The sequence below is a fragment of the Erithacus rubecula genome, assembly GCF_903797595.1.
Source record: "Erithacus rubecula genome assembly, chromosome: 2".
Lineage (NCBI taxonomy): Eukaryota > Metazoa > Chordata > Aves > Passeriformes > Muscicapidae > Erithacus > Erithacus rubecula.
The window spans coordinates 53,264,128-53,281,418 of NC_136685.1; the positions used below are offsets into that span (position 1 = coordinate 53,264,128).

The window sequence follows — 17,291 nt, forward strand, 5'->3', positions numbered from 1 at the left end:
GTAACTAAGTCTACACAGGTTAGTGGTAGAGCTGGTGTTGCAGAGATCAGGGAAGAACTCTCAGCATCCAGACTAACTTATTTTTACAGCCACACTCCAGAAATGTTTATGCAACACTGAAAAAATTATAGCTTACTGTAACTGCAGTGTGGCTACAAAAATGTTTTTTTTTTTAAATATTCAAAGTCCTTTTCTACTGTGAGAAGAATTTCACTGGGGAGCAAGAAATTGTGTCTCTTTCAGGAATCTTCCCTACCCAACACCATCTGAGTTGAAAAGTTGCCGATTTCCAATAGAAATAAAACATTGTACATACTAGACAGAAAAACAATCTTAATCAGCAGCTTGGCCTATTGCAATGCTCAGCATGTGCTAACAATAGCTCCTGGCAGGCTCAGTTCCCTGTGCATGCCAGAGCCTAAATTTTAGATACATATTGTTCCTGCTGTCCAGATCAAATCTAGAAAAGGAGTACCTACTTCTCACCAAAGATTTATGCACTGTGCAGATATCTTCAGACAGAAGGAGCACTCTGAACTACCTAGGATAGGGAAAAAGAAATGCCAACTAAACCAGAGGACTTGTACTCTTCACTATGGGGAGATTTGTGGTTCTGCCTGTATTTTCATCCCTTTAACACCCACAGCTCCCATGTCTCAGAAGCTGAGATGGTTTTGCAGTGTGCTGCTCCCAGAAATGTCCCCACTGAATGAATCCTTCCCATAGCTTTATGGCACACATCAGCCAGACATGCCCAAATACATGTTTGAAAGACCTGTCCATATAGCAGTAACTTCATTACCTGCAGATATCTAGAACCAATAATGCAACACAGACCAGGCTGAATGTGGTTAACTAAGTTGCTTTTAGTTTATTAATTTTTCCCATATACATAGATGACTTTGAAAGCACTGATGCCTTGATTGCCTCGAACAGAGGCTTGACAGAGTTAAAGGAATAAAGTAGGTATTTACTAAAAGGTCTTCAAATTATACACCTGGGGCAGTACAAGAGCCTGGCTGTGGCTACACCCAAGATGGACGATGTGTCATGAGTTTTCACACTTTTATAAGTTTTGGTCCATTTACTTATTGGGGTTAATTGTCCAATTACAGCTTCAGGTGATGAAGTCCCATCCTCCCAGTTTGTTCTCCTCAATTCACTGTTGTTTATGCTTTCTGGTTCAAAGTTGCAATGGTGTCCTCGGTTCTCAGGCTGAAAAAGGATTGTTTTGTCTTACTAAACTGTGAAGAGAACTTGCTAGCACTTTATATGAAGTTCAGAGTTACATACTAATGCAGTACAGAATCTGGAAAATATGAAAGCTACAACTTAAGGCATCAGCACCACGTGAAAGAGGCAGGACAAAGTATAAGAAAACCATACAGGAGAAGATCTCAATATGCAATGTGTCAGTGCACCTACTGTGTTTCATACATATTTTACATTGAAAACCAAAAACCCCACAGTTGCCAGAGGATGTACACATTTGTTTTGATTGGGCAAATTTAGTTTATTAATAAGTAAAAAAATAAATCTACAATAGCAACAGTGCAAACACATCAGAACTTGCATGGCATACAGAACACAGATGAATAAAAATTATTATACAAAGGGTGCAGTGTTTCCTATGGTACTGGCTGTGATGTACACAATACACAACAGGAAAAGCAATGAACAGCAATTTAAACAGGAAGATGAACTGCATATTACTGGCTCTGTCTTGTATGGTCGCTCTATTTCAGGAGGCAAAGCTGTCATGCCTTGGATCTGAAATTAAAATAACAAAAAATTATCAGCATTTTGTCACATAAGATTATAAAACTCTTTTTGCTCTTAAGATAATTGGCAGCTTGCCTGATAATCTATTGATAGTTCTGTACTTGGGCTGTGACTCCCACTATGGAAACATCAAGCTCAGTAAAAATATGAGGATACTGCATGCCAAATGATCAGCCAGTGTACATATCCAACATTCCCAGCTCGAGAGCAGCAGTACACACTGGCATCCTCTCCAGTAAAGCATGGCTAGACCTTGGTTGGTTGATTTGAATAACCTTATTTTGCTTTGTGGGGTTGTTTGGCAGGTTTGGTTGTTTTTGTGTCTTTCTGTCAAATAATAATGAAAGTTGGCAGTGCCACTCTGCTGTGGGGATAGAGGATGATATTTGAATACATTAATTTCTGTGTGCAGGGCTCACACTTGCACGTACAAAACAGCTAAAGCTGTGTACACGTTGTTCCATGGAGACACAGAATGGTTGTGGTTGGAAGGGATCCCTGGAGATCATCTGGTCCCATGTCCCTGTTCAAGCAAGGTCACATACAGCAATGTCATATTGCTATATACTGACCATTTTTCACTCTTCCCATAGAACTCTGGTATTTGATGTAACTACATGTTTGTTACAGTTTTGACGTGAAATTAGAGATATTTGTGTACACTGCTCAGCTTGCTTTTCCTAAATTTACTCCCTACATGTTAAAGAAAATAAGCTCTTCAGAAAGTATGCTCTTGGGCACAGTTTTGAAAGTTTGAATGCCCACCTGTACATCATATGCTTGCTTTGGGGATTTCATCTATGTTGCCATTATTCTGTACTGTAGAAAGAAATCTCAACTAACTATTGGCTTAATCCGAGCAAACACAGCACAAAACTAAAAGTGAAGTAGGGGCCAACTCTATAGAAGGATGGAGGTATTTTCAACTCTGTTCCTCTGCTTCAATTTTTTTGTCTTGTAACAATTCAGGGATTGTTTGTCCATTCAGGTTAAATCTGTTCCTGATTTGGATGAGGGTGATCATTCAAGTGTAATATCACTAATAAGGGAAGGGAAAGGAAAAAAAGGCCTAATCTTAGCTTTGAAGAATATGCCCATGTCATTTGAAAAAGGAAACTATGTTTAAGGAAGAGCTAAGAATTCCCAGTTCCAGTGAGCTCATTCTTTGACTACATTCTTTAAGTTGTATGTATTGTTCCTTCATCCTGTAAGACAAGGAGGAACAGCATTTTCCAGAAAGTATACCATTAAAAAAAACTGCAGCCAATCCTCTCTTGACAAAATTTCCGTGCTTTTCATCACCTTAACTTGTCCTCTGACAAATAATCAGTGTGTGGGTGTCTATGCAACTGCTACTAGCCAGCAGCTGTAAACGTCAAGAAGTTTAGCCAAAACTGGTGAACAGTCACATATACTGTCTGATTACCACTACTCCTGACAAGAGGTCTACAATGGAAGAAATAACACTAGAAAAAACCAGAATCTCTTCAGTTACTTATAGCACACAGTATTCCTTTGGCATCCAATGGGCAGAACAGTCTGACCAATGTTTGAAAAGCCCAAGAACGCTGCTGCAGGAGGGGCAATTTCTTCACCACCTGAAAGAACTGTGTGACACTATGAGGAAGCATGGGCTATTTTCTTGGGGGAGGAGAAAGAGGCAGAACTTCCTTTCCTAGGAAGTTCTTCATCAGTAGTATCTCACAGCAGCTCTGCTACAGTGGACTGAAATTACAATTGGAAATAAGCCAGTACAATGGTCTGCCTCTCATTCTGAGCAGAGAATCTTAAAAAAGTAAGAGCCTTGAATTTGGAGTCTGTAAAGGAGTTCAAAGACAAATACATATTTTTAAGCATCCATTTCAGGCATGATATGATATGCACTAGCCATTCTTTATAAACTCATATCAACATTAAAGATGACAACTTTTCTCAGCAATATTCTGGTAAAATACCAACAGATATCTAGAATAAATGATAATTTATTGGGGAATTATATTTTTATCTTGCAAGTTTTTTCATCAAGACAATAGGGAAAGTAAAACCATGGAAGATAAAATCTTACTAAGTTGCACAAAGGGAGCAGACTATCCAACTTTATTTTTCTGGCCCAGTACTATAGATAATTCCAGCACCATTAAAAATCAAGACTTAATGGAAGAGTATTCATACAACTTCAGTGTGTCTGGAAGCCCAAGTTAAGAAGGTAGATTCTTGAGGCTTCATTATGGAGTCAATAAGCTTTCCCTAGAAGGTGTCTCAGAGTGGAGATCTGATTCAGGGATTTTGAATCATCTGTTGCAAGACCCTAGCATAAATCTCTGACCATGGAGGCAGTCAAGGTAGAACAGCTTGCCTGCCTGGTCACTTAACCTGGACACACGTGGTTGTTCTCTGATCTGTCCAAGACCCACTTAAAGACTCCATCCTCCTGTTGCTGATCCCAAGTGCTGATTGAGTCTCCAACTTTTCTATTCTTTTTAAATGCTTCTAGAACTCAAATTAGGTGAAAGCACTGGTAAAGCATTCCCATCATTTGTTATTGTATGCAAATAAAATATAGCTGTGTAAACATCCTGAAGACATATAATCAGATATTTATTCATATGGATTGAAACACAGAAAATCAAATCTGTTTCATGGCATCCTTACCCCCTTTACAACACACAGACTTACCGACCATTCTGCATTATCTGTTTTTGAACATCTCACGTTCACAGGTAGTTTAAGCACAAGTTGATTATAGGAGAGACCTTCTGATCTGGACCATTTGAATTTGTTCATTGCATCCATAAAAGACAGGTTTTTATATTGCTTAGGACTCTTGATAATGAAAGGCCAAGTCCTAAAGAAAAAAATAAACAATTAGATTTTAAAACATAGGTAAAAACTATCAAGCTGAAATGAATGAGGAAAACTTTTGGATAATATTGTCAGAAAAATAAACGTAATACTACTATGTATACTATGCCTAGCTCACATTCTCAACCAAGTTCTTTTCTACTGAAAACTGATGCAGTTTCCTTGATTTTGACAGACTTATGAAAGGCTGTCAGCAGGTTAGTACTTGCTGCCAGATGCTTTTAGAAATTAAGGACTTCAAGAATCACGTTGCTCTTCTCTGATCTACAAACTGAACACACAAGCAATACAAAGCAGATCTTCTGCTGTAACTTCTCAAAATAACAGAAACAAAAGAAAGCCACACCCTCTCCTAGGTTTAGCAGGCCAGTTTGCCAAGAAATCTTTGCCATTAGAAAGCTGCTTCCAGATGGTTCTGCCATGCTCAGGTCAAAATGAGCCTAGCACAGGAGTTGCTCTGTGATGCACAGGCTGGGACCAGATAATAACTGGTGTTGTGGACATTCCCTTAGGCATATTCCTACAAGCTAGCTGCAAGGGCTCTTTTGGCCAGAGGTAACTTAGAGACCTGGTTCACTGCTCTGGAAGATGTATCTGCCCAACTGTGGGAATCCTTCCTGTGAACAAATGGGGACAATTTCATTTCCCACCAGCCAAAAACATGGAAAGCGAAAGAATGAGATTTCATGACTTTCATTTAGTAAAAAACTAAAAAAAAAAAAAAAGTCACAAAGAAAAATAAAACAAAAACAAAAACAAAAAAACCCAAACCTTTTCCATTGTTCCTGCTTTCTCCTTGTTTGGCTTTGCTGAATGGAAACAACATAATGAAGGAATCAAACTTTTACAAGCACAAAGTCGATACAGCTAGCAGAAGAACAAAAGTATCTAAAATTTTATCAAGTAACCTAATTAATACTGTGATTGGAGCATGAGCAGTCTTTCCAGAACACTTTAGACAGATCTGTGTTATCCTGCAGTAGGCTGCCTCCCACTAGCTTTGGGGAAATTGCCTATGCCAGAGTTCTGCTCTGCTCAACATTTAGGCATAGGGGCTGTAATTTTAACCAAGTGTTTTGGTGCTTGGGCAACTACTGTGGCTCGATCACTTTCATCTCTGCTCCTCATGATTTAAACCATTGTCTTTGCCACCAGAGAGAGGAAAACATGTTTTAAAGTGAGGCACAATGCCTTGATCCTACCCCTAGTAAGTCAAAAGAGACTTTGGAAGACTCAGTGAAGCAATTCTAGTGTTAGACTGACACAAGAGAGATGAGGATCAGGTCACATATCCTCAGGCTGACAGAGTTTAATGAAACAAGAATTGTGGATTAGGTCATAAATACTAGAGGCATTAATAATCTCCTCTTCTAATTACTGTTCCATTTGTGGCAGACAGTCTGCATACTTACTCTATTCAGAACATCTTTATTTCCCTAGGCCAAATGTGCATTTTTTCCTTAAGTACTGTTATCATGAATGAACACTCAAGAGAGCATACATTTGTTAGAATATTTTCTTCCTAAGCTCAGAAAGACTCTTTTAGATAGGACTAATTTAGAGACTCTGTTCTGCCTGTATTGAAAGAGGTTGTAAATGGAAATAGTGTGGAAAATTATGTGACATTGATTGCACTGTAACTTCTTCAAACTCTTCTTCCTTGAATGTAAGTTTCAGAATGCAGACCACTAAGCCTGTATGTCAAATATTTTGAAATAATAGCTTTATATGGTTTGTTAAGATAAACTGTATAAGCAAAGACAACTTCATAATTTTTGATGACACACTATTTGTCTATCAATTTGATTTTAAAATCTTATAAGTACCTCAGATTAGTGCAACTAACAAAATAGATGTAATCCACCTTTCACCATGAAATGTCTATTCAACTTTTTATAGTTTGATTTTTTTTCTGCATTTCATTCATTTGGGAACTTTCTGCTTGACTTTTCTCACTATTTAAAATCTGCTGTTGAGATGATTCAATTTAAAGTACTATAAGGAACACATTTTTGTTCTCAGAATTCCTGTCAAAAATCTATGCAGGGAAATTCAACAACCATGCTCAAAAACTCTTTTCAAATTTATTTCTCTATATATGAAACACTGACATATTTTAATTAATTGATAGATTTAATATATTGATGTATAATCTTTTTACAGATGTGTATGGTTAAAAGAAAAACGAAACAAACAAAACAATGTGAACAGTATTATTTTCTTAAAAGAGGAAATTTCTTTTCTATTAGAAGGGAAGTAGATGCAAAATAATTTGACAGGAGAAATAGCAGCACAGTATATTGACCAAAAAAAGGCGTGAGTGACCACGTTTCTTTTCTTTTCACCAGAAAGAAAGGAAAGCTGTATAAAAATGATCCAAGAATCCCACAGCCAGAAGCAGATAAACATGTAAAATAAACATTTTACATACCTGACTGGTCTATAGATTTCCTTAACACCAATGAACTGGAGCTGCTCCATTATATCTGGAATACTCGCACAGCGGGTGAGGTTGATTCTCGGGTAGTAGAGCAGATATGACAGGCACATTTCATTCCTGGTGCTCAGACCACCCTGAAAATGGGATTTTTCTTTCATCAGAGTAACACTGGAATCCCACAGATTAAATCACTGATTACTATTTGTATGCTAATGAAATGTGTATCAGGAGGCCCAATTCGACAAGTTTATCTTGTACATGAGGTTATCAAGTAGCAAGAGGTTATTACATAATTAATTACAAAATACTCTGGAAGCCCAGGCAATAGCTTCTAATTTAAAAGGTATCAGAAAGAAAAACTGTGAATAAAATAAGGCTCATATTATATTGAAGTGTACTATCTAAAAGTTCAGGTTTGCTTCCAATTTCCCCTGAGGTACTTAGATTTACCATGTTTCAGAAAAGTAAAACAGATGAAGAAAAAAATCTTTTAGGAGAACTAATCTGTTTAATAAGAAATTAAATGAGCTTTGCCTAGTGAAATGGAGGCTGGGATGGAATATGAATCTATATGAACTCAGGTTGTAAGTACATATGCCAATAAAGAGCAAGAAGGAAAATAATTATTTATGTTAACAGATAATGTTGACTCAAGAAAAAATGAGCATGCATTATAAAATCAATAATTAGAATAACATTTCTAGCTAACAGAAGAAACACACTCTCAAACAGACTTCCATTGAGAACCATGAGGCAAACAACTAACTTAAAATTAATCTTGGTAAACATGAACAAGATTATAAACTGCATGTTCCTAAGTCCTGGGTGGGAACAGTTCCACAAGTCTCACAGAACCACAGGAATAGGAATGGGGAAAACAAAACGCATGAGCCAAGAGTTAGTGTGGTCACCATACAGGAAAACAGGACAAAATCTCAAAAGCCCTCATTCTTGCTCTTTTTCTTTTCATTAAATAACTGCTGCATGTGCCTACATGCAGGCCATTACTCAGAGAGAAGTATCCCTTTCCTCTCTGGATGCCAGGAACAGTTCTTCCCTGCAAAACCGACTTGCTCAGGTCTCACTTCCCAGAGCTCTGGATCCAGCTGCTCCCCAGGAGGTGCAATCAGATCCTGGCACAGGCAGCTCTATCCCTCCCATGGACATGATGGGTTTGGCATCACTCAGTGTTGTCCCAGCCAACTGGCACAGTCCAGTTCATGTCCAAGCAACCAAATTTACTTCATGTCCAAAACCCAGTGACTGCATTGCAATGGGTAGTGCCTGGCCTCTGTTAACCTGTCAATCTGCTTCTGGGAGACTGTGCACTGCCTGTGCCAAACCAGAGCTGGACACCCTCCCTAGGGAGGGGTGGCTTCTCAACACTTCTTCCAGCCCAAAGGACCTTCATTCTGCCTGGATTCTATGTTAGGCACAAAACTAGAGAATTGAGAAACATCCTGGGCACAGCTTATCTAAAATCAATACATAAGAACTGGCAATTACAACTTCAGGGAAAAATGTATAACAAGTTCATAAAAATAACTCATTGGAGGATGCAGAATTTGTGCATTAATACGTGTTGTGAGGAAAGCACTCCTTATGCTAGAAAATTTTGACTTCTAAGGATTTTTTATGAGCTGACCTGCTTATTTTTATAAACTAGTCACATGAATGCCTCATGCAAGTGATCAGACTAAATCACAGTAGTTAAGATGACTTTAAAACCTAGGAATCTATGAAAAGAAAGACAATAAATAATTATGTGTACACATGCATTAGCAAATATATTCACTTTTTAAAATAGTGTTTTATCAAAAAGTTTGAGTCTCCAATATTATCTGTGTACTTACTTTGATCCACCAAAATATTGCTTACCCATGTCATGCGAATTCGGTCCACAGTGTTGTAGTGGCATTCTGTGACTAAATTATCCCCCTGAAATGTGAAATTTAGGAAGTTCACAGTTCTGAAGTTTATCAACACCAACTTCAGGTAACCACAGATGACAGCAAGCATTTAAGAAATAAATATTGGAGCAGTGGATATGACTTTTTGAAGGAGTGAAGGATTAGGTAATTGCCATATGTTAAGGCCTTGGCACTTAACATATATATTATCCCAGATCCTCAGGGATCCCCCATGGCTTTAAACAGAGTCTTATTAAGAGTGTTGTCTGGATTTCTTTTAAAGTAGCAGTGAAGGTACCCAGTTATCATCCAGTTTTCTGGAAAATTATATAGTAGACAATGTATGCAAATGATTCTTGCTCCAAAACTCATCCAGCGCTACTTTACCAGGCTAATTTACACTGCCAACTTCAATAGAAATATTTGGCAAATGAGGAAAATAAGGCTTTCCACATCACAAAAACAACTATATCTCTGCCAAGCCTGGGAGTAGAGGAGTGGCAGGCAAAGACTTCACTACATTGACAGATATGTATGGGAAAGAATGAATACTTACCTTCTCAAGCACATACAAATAGCTTTTTGGTGTCTTGACAAACTGATCTACTGTTTGGTAATACTTTCCCCCCACTGTACCTAATCAAGTACAAATCAAAAAATCTCCATGATAATCAAGTGGATTTTTTTTGTATCATCATCATCTTCCCTTATCAACAATTATACTTCCCTAAAAAAAAAACCAGATCACCCTTCAAAGGCTGAGAATGTCTCCTTTCCTACAGGCTGTTTCTCCAGATCAAGGCTAGCACAATCTGTGCTCCAGACTGCTGGAAGAAGGTGTGTCAGCCTCATGTCAGCAACATGGAGACAGAAGTTTCTCAAGTAGCGTGAGCTGGCACAGTATCACTGCTTCCAGTGGGAATACTCTATTCCTGCCAGTGAGATCTCTGGCTCTCCTATCTTACATACTGGATAACATTCACTAAAATTGTTCCTTCTGTGAGACTTGATCTGCTGCTTCCAAATGGAGAAGAAAGTGCTACTATGTGCAGTAAAAAAATAACCTCGACTCCACAAGCTGAAAGAAGGATAGTCTTGGGAGAGCTTATAGAAAGAGAGAATAACAAGAACTTACAAAATCACACTATTAATTATTAAACTGTTCTCTGAATTACACAGATGATGTATGTAAAGCTGTACTGGTAGTTTTGCATAAGATGAAATCAATAAAAGGAATAAAAAATGGTTCTCTTCAGAGAAATAATTCCATCTTCTACTTGACCTGGCTTTTTTGTCAAGCTGCTGTTACTATTAAATACCCTTTATAGTTTTTCTGTTGTCTATTCCTTTATGTTCATGAATTTTAAGAGGCCTTTTGCTATAATTGCATGTTTTTTCCTAAAAATATTACAGGCTTTCTCTGCAAACCTGTCATCTTCTGCCAGCCCTCTTCCTAAAACCTTCAACCTTCTTTCCTGAAGGGGGGGTAACACAGGTATGTCTTTGAAGCCCCTAGACTACAAGCAATTTGACTTCAAAGAGTAAATGCTGCACTTGAACATCCAAGTTTTGCTGTAGAAATTAAACTATAAAGTTAGCATTTTTGCTTTTTGTCTTTAAAGTAAAAATATCAAAGTTTCACAGTGTGGGAGAAGAGACATAAGAAAGATGCTTGAAGGGAAGCCCCTAAAGTTTAAATTATGGGGCTCCTGATCATAATAGTTCTGTCATTTCAATTGTCTTTTCAGATCTGTCTCCCTTGGTGGTTCCAGTCGTAAACAAATTCCATTTTCTGACATTTTGCATCTGGCAATTTAATAACATGCTTGTTCATGTGCACCAGGACAAGCTGCTTTGCTGGGCAGGCTTGGAGCACCCAGACTTTGCAGACTAAAATTTCTGTCATCATGCCAAAATTTTAAAAAGATACTGGGTGGAAAAAAAAAGAAGAGTAAATTATTTTTAAATGAGTGACCCACTTTTTCATGCAACACCTATGCATAGTTACTGCTTCATATTTGTAGTTGGAATATTTCTGCAAGTTATGCTGCATTATTTTCAGGAATACAGTAGAGTGTTGTATGATTTGTTCTTTCAAAAGATTTTCTTTACTAGTGAAACATCATGTGAAACATGAGCGTGGAGTTTTGCTCCCAAAAAGAAAAAGTGTGAAACAAACAGAAGATTTGACTGATTTTTAAACATGTTTTGAAGGTTGGATACTTGCTGTGTGCAAATACTGAAAATATGTTACTTGGACCCACAGCTCTGTAAAGCCATAGGGATGAAATTTCCATTATTCATCTTTCTGGATGCATGAAGATGGTATAGTCAGGCACACAAGGGATTTGCTAATCAGCTTTGTTCAGATATTTGTGATAGTAAAGTGCAAATTAAGTTATTATGGATATCAAACATATGCCAAGAATAGCTCAGTTTGGTGAACCAAGCCAGATCTGTGGTGACTCCTGAGACTGAAAATTTAATCCGTTAGTGACCCTGTGATAAGTGGAAAAGTTACAGAACATTCAAGAATTCTATGATCTTATGCTTAGAAATTCTGTAGCAAGTTTAATCCTAAAGGTGAGAAAATGTAAGGCACATAATCTCTTAAACACTTTCACGAGAGGAATTAAGAGTGTCGTACTGGCAAGATGGTTCTTTCCTCTTTCAGGTACTGAAACTCCTGGAAGTTGAAGTCAAACTCATCATCATAAGCAAGCAGCTCCTGCTCCTCGCCGTGGTGGAAGTGGCGCATCCTGATGGCTCTGCCAGCAAGGTGAGCGTGGAGAAGAACAGCAAATACTTGAATCCCTGCAGGTCTCTCAGCACCTAGAGCCTGGCCAAGAGAAACCAACACCAAACCCAAAGTAATGGAGTGTAATGCCATCTACAAACAGAGTGAAAATGCATTTGCTAATGCGTTTTGAATTCACTCAGTTTACTGAAAAATGCAGTCTGGAGCAAAACCAAAACTGTAAGTGCAATTCAGGGTTTTTTCTGTGATTATTTTTTATAACAAAAATACGTTTCTACTCCTAATACACATATTTTTAAAATTAAAACCAACGGGACTGCAAATAATTTTCAATAGTTTTAAGACTTTCAAGGGAATAATACTAAAACCTGCACATTATTTTGGTGATAATGGCTGATACCAATGAATGTGGATGTTTATTGTGGAAAGCAATTTCTATGCAGTTATGAATGATGCCAAGAGATTCACTTTAAATTGAGAGGTTGTAGTTGTAACAACCTCTGCTTTCCATCTTTAAGTGAACTGGTATATTTACACCTAAAACCTTTTTCCAGGTCAAAAAATTTGCAAATTAACTTTTCCAAATTTACACAAATCTGACATTACTCCCATTATAGCTGACATCTATTGAGCTAAATTTTGCTTTGAGTATGCTCAACTTTAATTCTTGTTCAGAGCTCAAAGTAGAAATAATCTGTAATCACAATACCTTTCAATAACAGCCCTAGGGTCAGAAATCATGATAATGGATTACTCAAGAGTTTTAGGGTGGAAAAATGTCAAGACAATACACAACATTTAACACCACCACCAACAATTCTAAATTTTGTAATTTGGCCTTCATTTAAACCATAATATTAGCTCAACCTTTCTCTATAAATGACAAACTATATGAGAATCTCCCATTATACAGTCTCTACAGATTTTAGGCAATGCTTCTATTACCTGCAGAGATATTTAAATTATCTTAATGTCACCAAATACTTAATAAATGTAAAACCTGTTCAAGTCTTCAGTTTCTGTGGCTGGTGTAAGGATACTTTTCAGGCTTTCACTTCATCAATAGAAGCCTTTTGCCCATGCCCAGGTCTGAATTAGTCTCAACATTTTTTTTCTGGGCTAGCTATTCTGAGTTATTTAACAGCTTTGTCACGGAAAGCAGAGTATGCTTACATATTGAACACAAAATTAAAACATTGCAAGCTCTATATCATCCATTATTACTCAAGTAAAGCAGCCTGAGAAGTGAGCATGCCAAGTATCCAGTTCAAAAAGAAGACATTTTGGAGGACATGTACCACCAGATACCTTTGCTTATATCTTTTAACTGTCAATCTTCCCAAGAGGTTCTCAAGTTCCCAAGTGACTCTTCCAATTATTTCCATGAATGAAAACCAGTGGATTCAGGCAAGGGACATACCTCTTCCAGACATTCCAGTGTGCAGTGACCCTCTGACACAAATTCAGGCATGCCTGGTGGGATATTGTGGAAGAGGCTGACCCAAAGACCGGCTTCAATAACCCCAGCATCGTATTTCCTTAAGACTGGAGTATAAATTAGCCTCAAACCAGAGTTATCTATCAAGCCTGCAACAAAAGAACACAGTTAGCCATGGCTAAAAATCAGTTTTTTAAAGAAGAAAAAAACCAAACTGAATCACTCCATGTTTTTCATGATATGTCACAAGTTTTCTACATGAAAATCAAGGAATCCATCTCTATAACATGGAAGTTAGTGAAACCATGTGTGGTTTTTCTCTTTAAAATTTTCTTGCCATATGTTGTTTTCTAGTTGAGAATTTTGTCTGTTTCTTCATCTTGGGTCCTACAATTAATTACATTTTTCCGTTGAATTGCCTGTTACATTACAGCCTGAGATGAAAAATACATCCCTTTTACAATCTCTCCAATCAAGAGAGCATCAACTAAACATGAAAATTTCCTTATTAAATCCCAGACTTGTAGACCCACACCTCGAGTGAAGCAGACAAGAGAATTACAGAGTACTTTAATATTGCCCTGACTCAAAGACTTATCTTGATTTCAAAAATTAGTTTAAAGAACCAAAGCCTGCAGTTTGAAGACTGTGTTTTTAAGTCAGAATAATACAAATCTATTTTGTTCACCCACATATATTTAGCCATATGTATTTGTCAGCGCATCTAATACTAATTTATGTTGCCTTTAACATTTAAATTCTTAGAATACTTGTGTTCTATTAGTCATTTTTATTAGTCAAGATATACACAAAAAAGGATTAATTTGTGTTTACACAGGAACTATATTCTCTTAGTTCATCTCTTCATTTCTTTGTATTTTTGGATAGTAACTGAAATAATTTCAATTTTGAAAATGAAAAATGCAGGAAACATAACAAATATCTCAGAGAAGGTAAGATGCTTCCTACTGACCTATATTAGTCTTCTGAAAAGCAAAACAGACTTAGCAGTGCCTGAAGTCAATTTTTACATCAAGATGATATCAGCAGTCTATTTTAAGATAAGCAAATGGCAGAGGGACAGAGCAGGGACTGTTACCCACTAAGATACTTAAGATGGAGTAGTGCATATAATTATTAATGAATAAAGGATATTAACTGTGCATAGCCAATTAAGAATGGAAATCATCCATGAGACCTCCTGCAACATATGAATCACATTTAAGGTGATATATTGTGTCCCATAACATCCCAACTTTAGCATTTGGAAACCCATACTCACTCCCTCCTTGTAGATATTTGTACAACCACATCAACTTGAAGTGAATGTTAAGGACTACAAAACCAGAAACAGTAAAACACATTCATGTTAAACTAAAAAATGTTTCAAGTCCTCCTAACTGGGAGCCAAAAGTCACTACCAATCTGAGTCACATAGGAAAACATTACCCCAGGTCACACTGTGAGGCAAACAGTGCAGCTTTTCACCACAAGACCCAAACTGGGCAAATGCAGGTGCCAAAACACACAAAGGAAGGTGACCCAGTGGCATGTTTGCTGTTGTGTCAGGAGAACTCAGCCTGAAGCACATGGAGCACTCAGGTCTGCTCTCCTGCACTCCTGGCACAATCTCACACTGTGTATTTTGCCAGGGAGAGGGTGAAGCATGACCTGGATTACAAACACCCTGCTCTGCCTACGCTGCCTGAATTTTCTCAGCTCTTTTGAGACTCTGCCAGCCAGGCAGAATTGTTCTTATTGCTTAAAAAGAAACAAAACATTACTGATTTCCAGTTTTTTATATATTCATATGTGTTACTTCAGATAAACCAACACTATCGTACAGCACAGTCAATTAAAACAAAATTATGGATTTAGGCACACAACCACATCAGACACAGTTTCTCAGCATGTGACTTCTTGGGCTGTCATACAACATTTGATGAGAAAGTACACAATATCGAGGATGCAAATGAAGTTTATTGTATCCCACATACTGAAAGCCGAGTCTGTCACTAAATTTTTTAAAAAATTAGGATAATTAATTTAAAAGATGAAGATGGGAAGCAACAGTAAGGTAGAAAGCCATAGCCCACATGGAAAATTTTATTTTAACTTAGGGGTGTAAAGAAGGGCCAATATACTATCCTGCATTGGATTTTACTTAGTTAATATGTAATAACCACCACAATATTCTCAGTTACAGTAGGTTAATAAACTTCTGCTTCAGAACAAAAAAGTATCTGTCCCTAAGGTATCTTCAAAGTTCCCCTGATTTTCCTGGGATCCTTAATTTCTTCCTTTTACTTCTTTTAAATATAAATTAAATTCAAGAAGAACAATATTAAACCACCATTATAAATTAAAAGCTTATCTTTTAAGATAAACTGATTTTACCCAGTGAATGGTCTAGAAACCTGAGTCTATACTTCTACTTCAGAAACTCCCAGCAGTTCAGTTTAGATGTTTATCTAAAAAAATATTACAAAAATAATTCAAGGACAGTGGGAAAAACACTGTGAACCAAGAGCTATTGATCAGGAAAACACTACCCTCAGCTTTTTATTTGCTCTGTTTGCCATGCAGTGCAGGTATGAGCAGTTGTGTGCAGTACATTTTCCAGTCTGGCATGTTTTAATGCATGTGAGGCTACAAACCTTCTGTGAAAGATGGATTGTCATAGTGCACCTCCATAAGGACAAACAGAGGGTCAGCTGCTGTGCCAATGGATAACCCAACATGAGGGGGGTAGGTGAAGCCCTGGAAATCAATACACACAGAAGGGAATACAGAGTTGAAATGCTTTTTGTCATGGTTAAGAGTTAATTTCTCTTTGTAACTACATTGACTCCTTCTTGAAATGATACGATCATATAAATGATAACATTTACAAATATAACTTCTTTTACAGCTTTCTGAACATAGCATTGAGATAAAAATTCCTATCATGTACTCAATAAAATTAATATGTGAATGTAAAATAATAGATCCCATGCTTCCCAGAGGAGAAGGCTCTGAGCAAACTAGTCTTATCTCACCTCTGACCCTGCTTTAAGTAGGAGGCTGGATTGGAGACTTCCTGAGGTTCTTTCCAACTTGCATTATCCTATGATCTTATGATTATTTATTCTGTATTTATTGTTTGAGCAAAAAAGGAAAATTCCATTTTAAACTTACAAACATTGCATCGTCAAGCACTTAGTCGGACAATAAAACCCTTGTGAAGAAGCAAATCAACATTTTAAATGTTCCCAGTTTCTAAAAGGAGTAGTTTCCAGGGAATACTGAGGTTGCATATAATTAACTTGCTTTTTTGTGCACAAGTAACTGTATTCTAAATAAAATTGTTTGAACAATAAAGGTGATTTTTATGGCTATTTTATGGCAAGCCAATAGTGAAAGAAGTATCTCTGCATGTGAAACTCTTTGTGCTGGACCCACTGCCCTGGAATGATGCTCCTCTGGACAAGCTCTGGTCAGGTCCCATGTACTGAACCCCATCTGTTGCCAAAGGTGCTGGGCTCACCCCTGCATGTTTATTGTAACTTCATACCAGAGAGGCTTGTGCAAATTCTCAAACCACTCATGATGATAAACAAATCTTGTAAGTGGGGATAACTGGGAGATTTACTTCAAAAGCTTACTCCCCGTTCAAACCAAAATACCAGTAAGTGAACTAATTCACCAAATTCAGTTTAATTGGAATTAATCTGCATAATTTTATAGTATATAGTGAATATTTTAATAGTCAATTTGATATTCTAACTTTCTGAAATGTGCAGTTTGAGATTCCAACTTTCTGATGCTTGATGGACATTGATGAATTAATTGTAGTATATAGTAAAAATTATTATCACCTTCATTCTGCATAAGGGTAAGCTAAAGTTAGTGAAATGGGTACTTGGGCAAACCCAAATGTAACCCAGATCTGTCAGATGCCTCTCTACAGGTATTTAACAACAGGATCATCTTTGCAAAAACCTCCATAGAGCATGTCAAATAACTTATTTATATGAATTCTTAATTTCACTTAGATTAAGACAGCTGAAAGTACAAATACTAGGTCAGAGCATAGCTGGTGGCAAAAATGCACAAAGCATA

General features: G+C 37.2%; 1 protein-coding gene across 1 annotated transcript in view; it reads right to left on the minus strand.

Annotated features, from left to right (window-relative positions):
- Positions 1-847: 847 nt before the first annotated feature.
- The window catches only part of MOXD1 (monooxygenase DBH like 1), a 47,413-nt gene continuing 30,969 nt past the window's right edge, over positions 848-17,291 (minus strand). Inside the window, exons 6-12 of the mRNA XM_079297576.1 lie at positions 15,848-15,950; positions 13,173-13,339; positions 11,642-11,833; positions 8,963-9,022; positions 7,076-7,218; positions 4,459-4,627; positions 848-1,770 (exon numbers count right to left, since the gene is read on the minus strand). Of these exons, the coding sequence (XP_079153702.1) occupies positions 1,606-1,770; positions 4,459-4,627; positions 7,076-7,218; positions 8,963-9,022; positions 11,642-11,833; positions 13,173-13,339; positions 15,848-15,950 (999 nt within the window). The 3' untranslated portion in view covers positions 848-1,605. The remainder of the gene's footprint in view (positions 1,771-4,458; positions 4,628-7,075; positions 7,219-8,962; positions 9,023-11,641; positions 11,834-13,172; positions 13,340-15,847; positions 15,951-17,291) is intronic.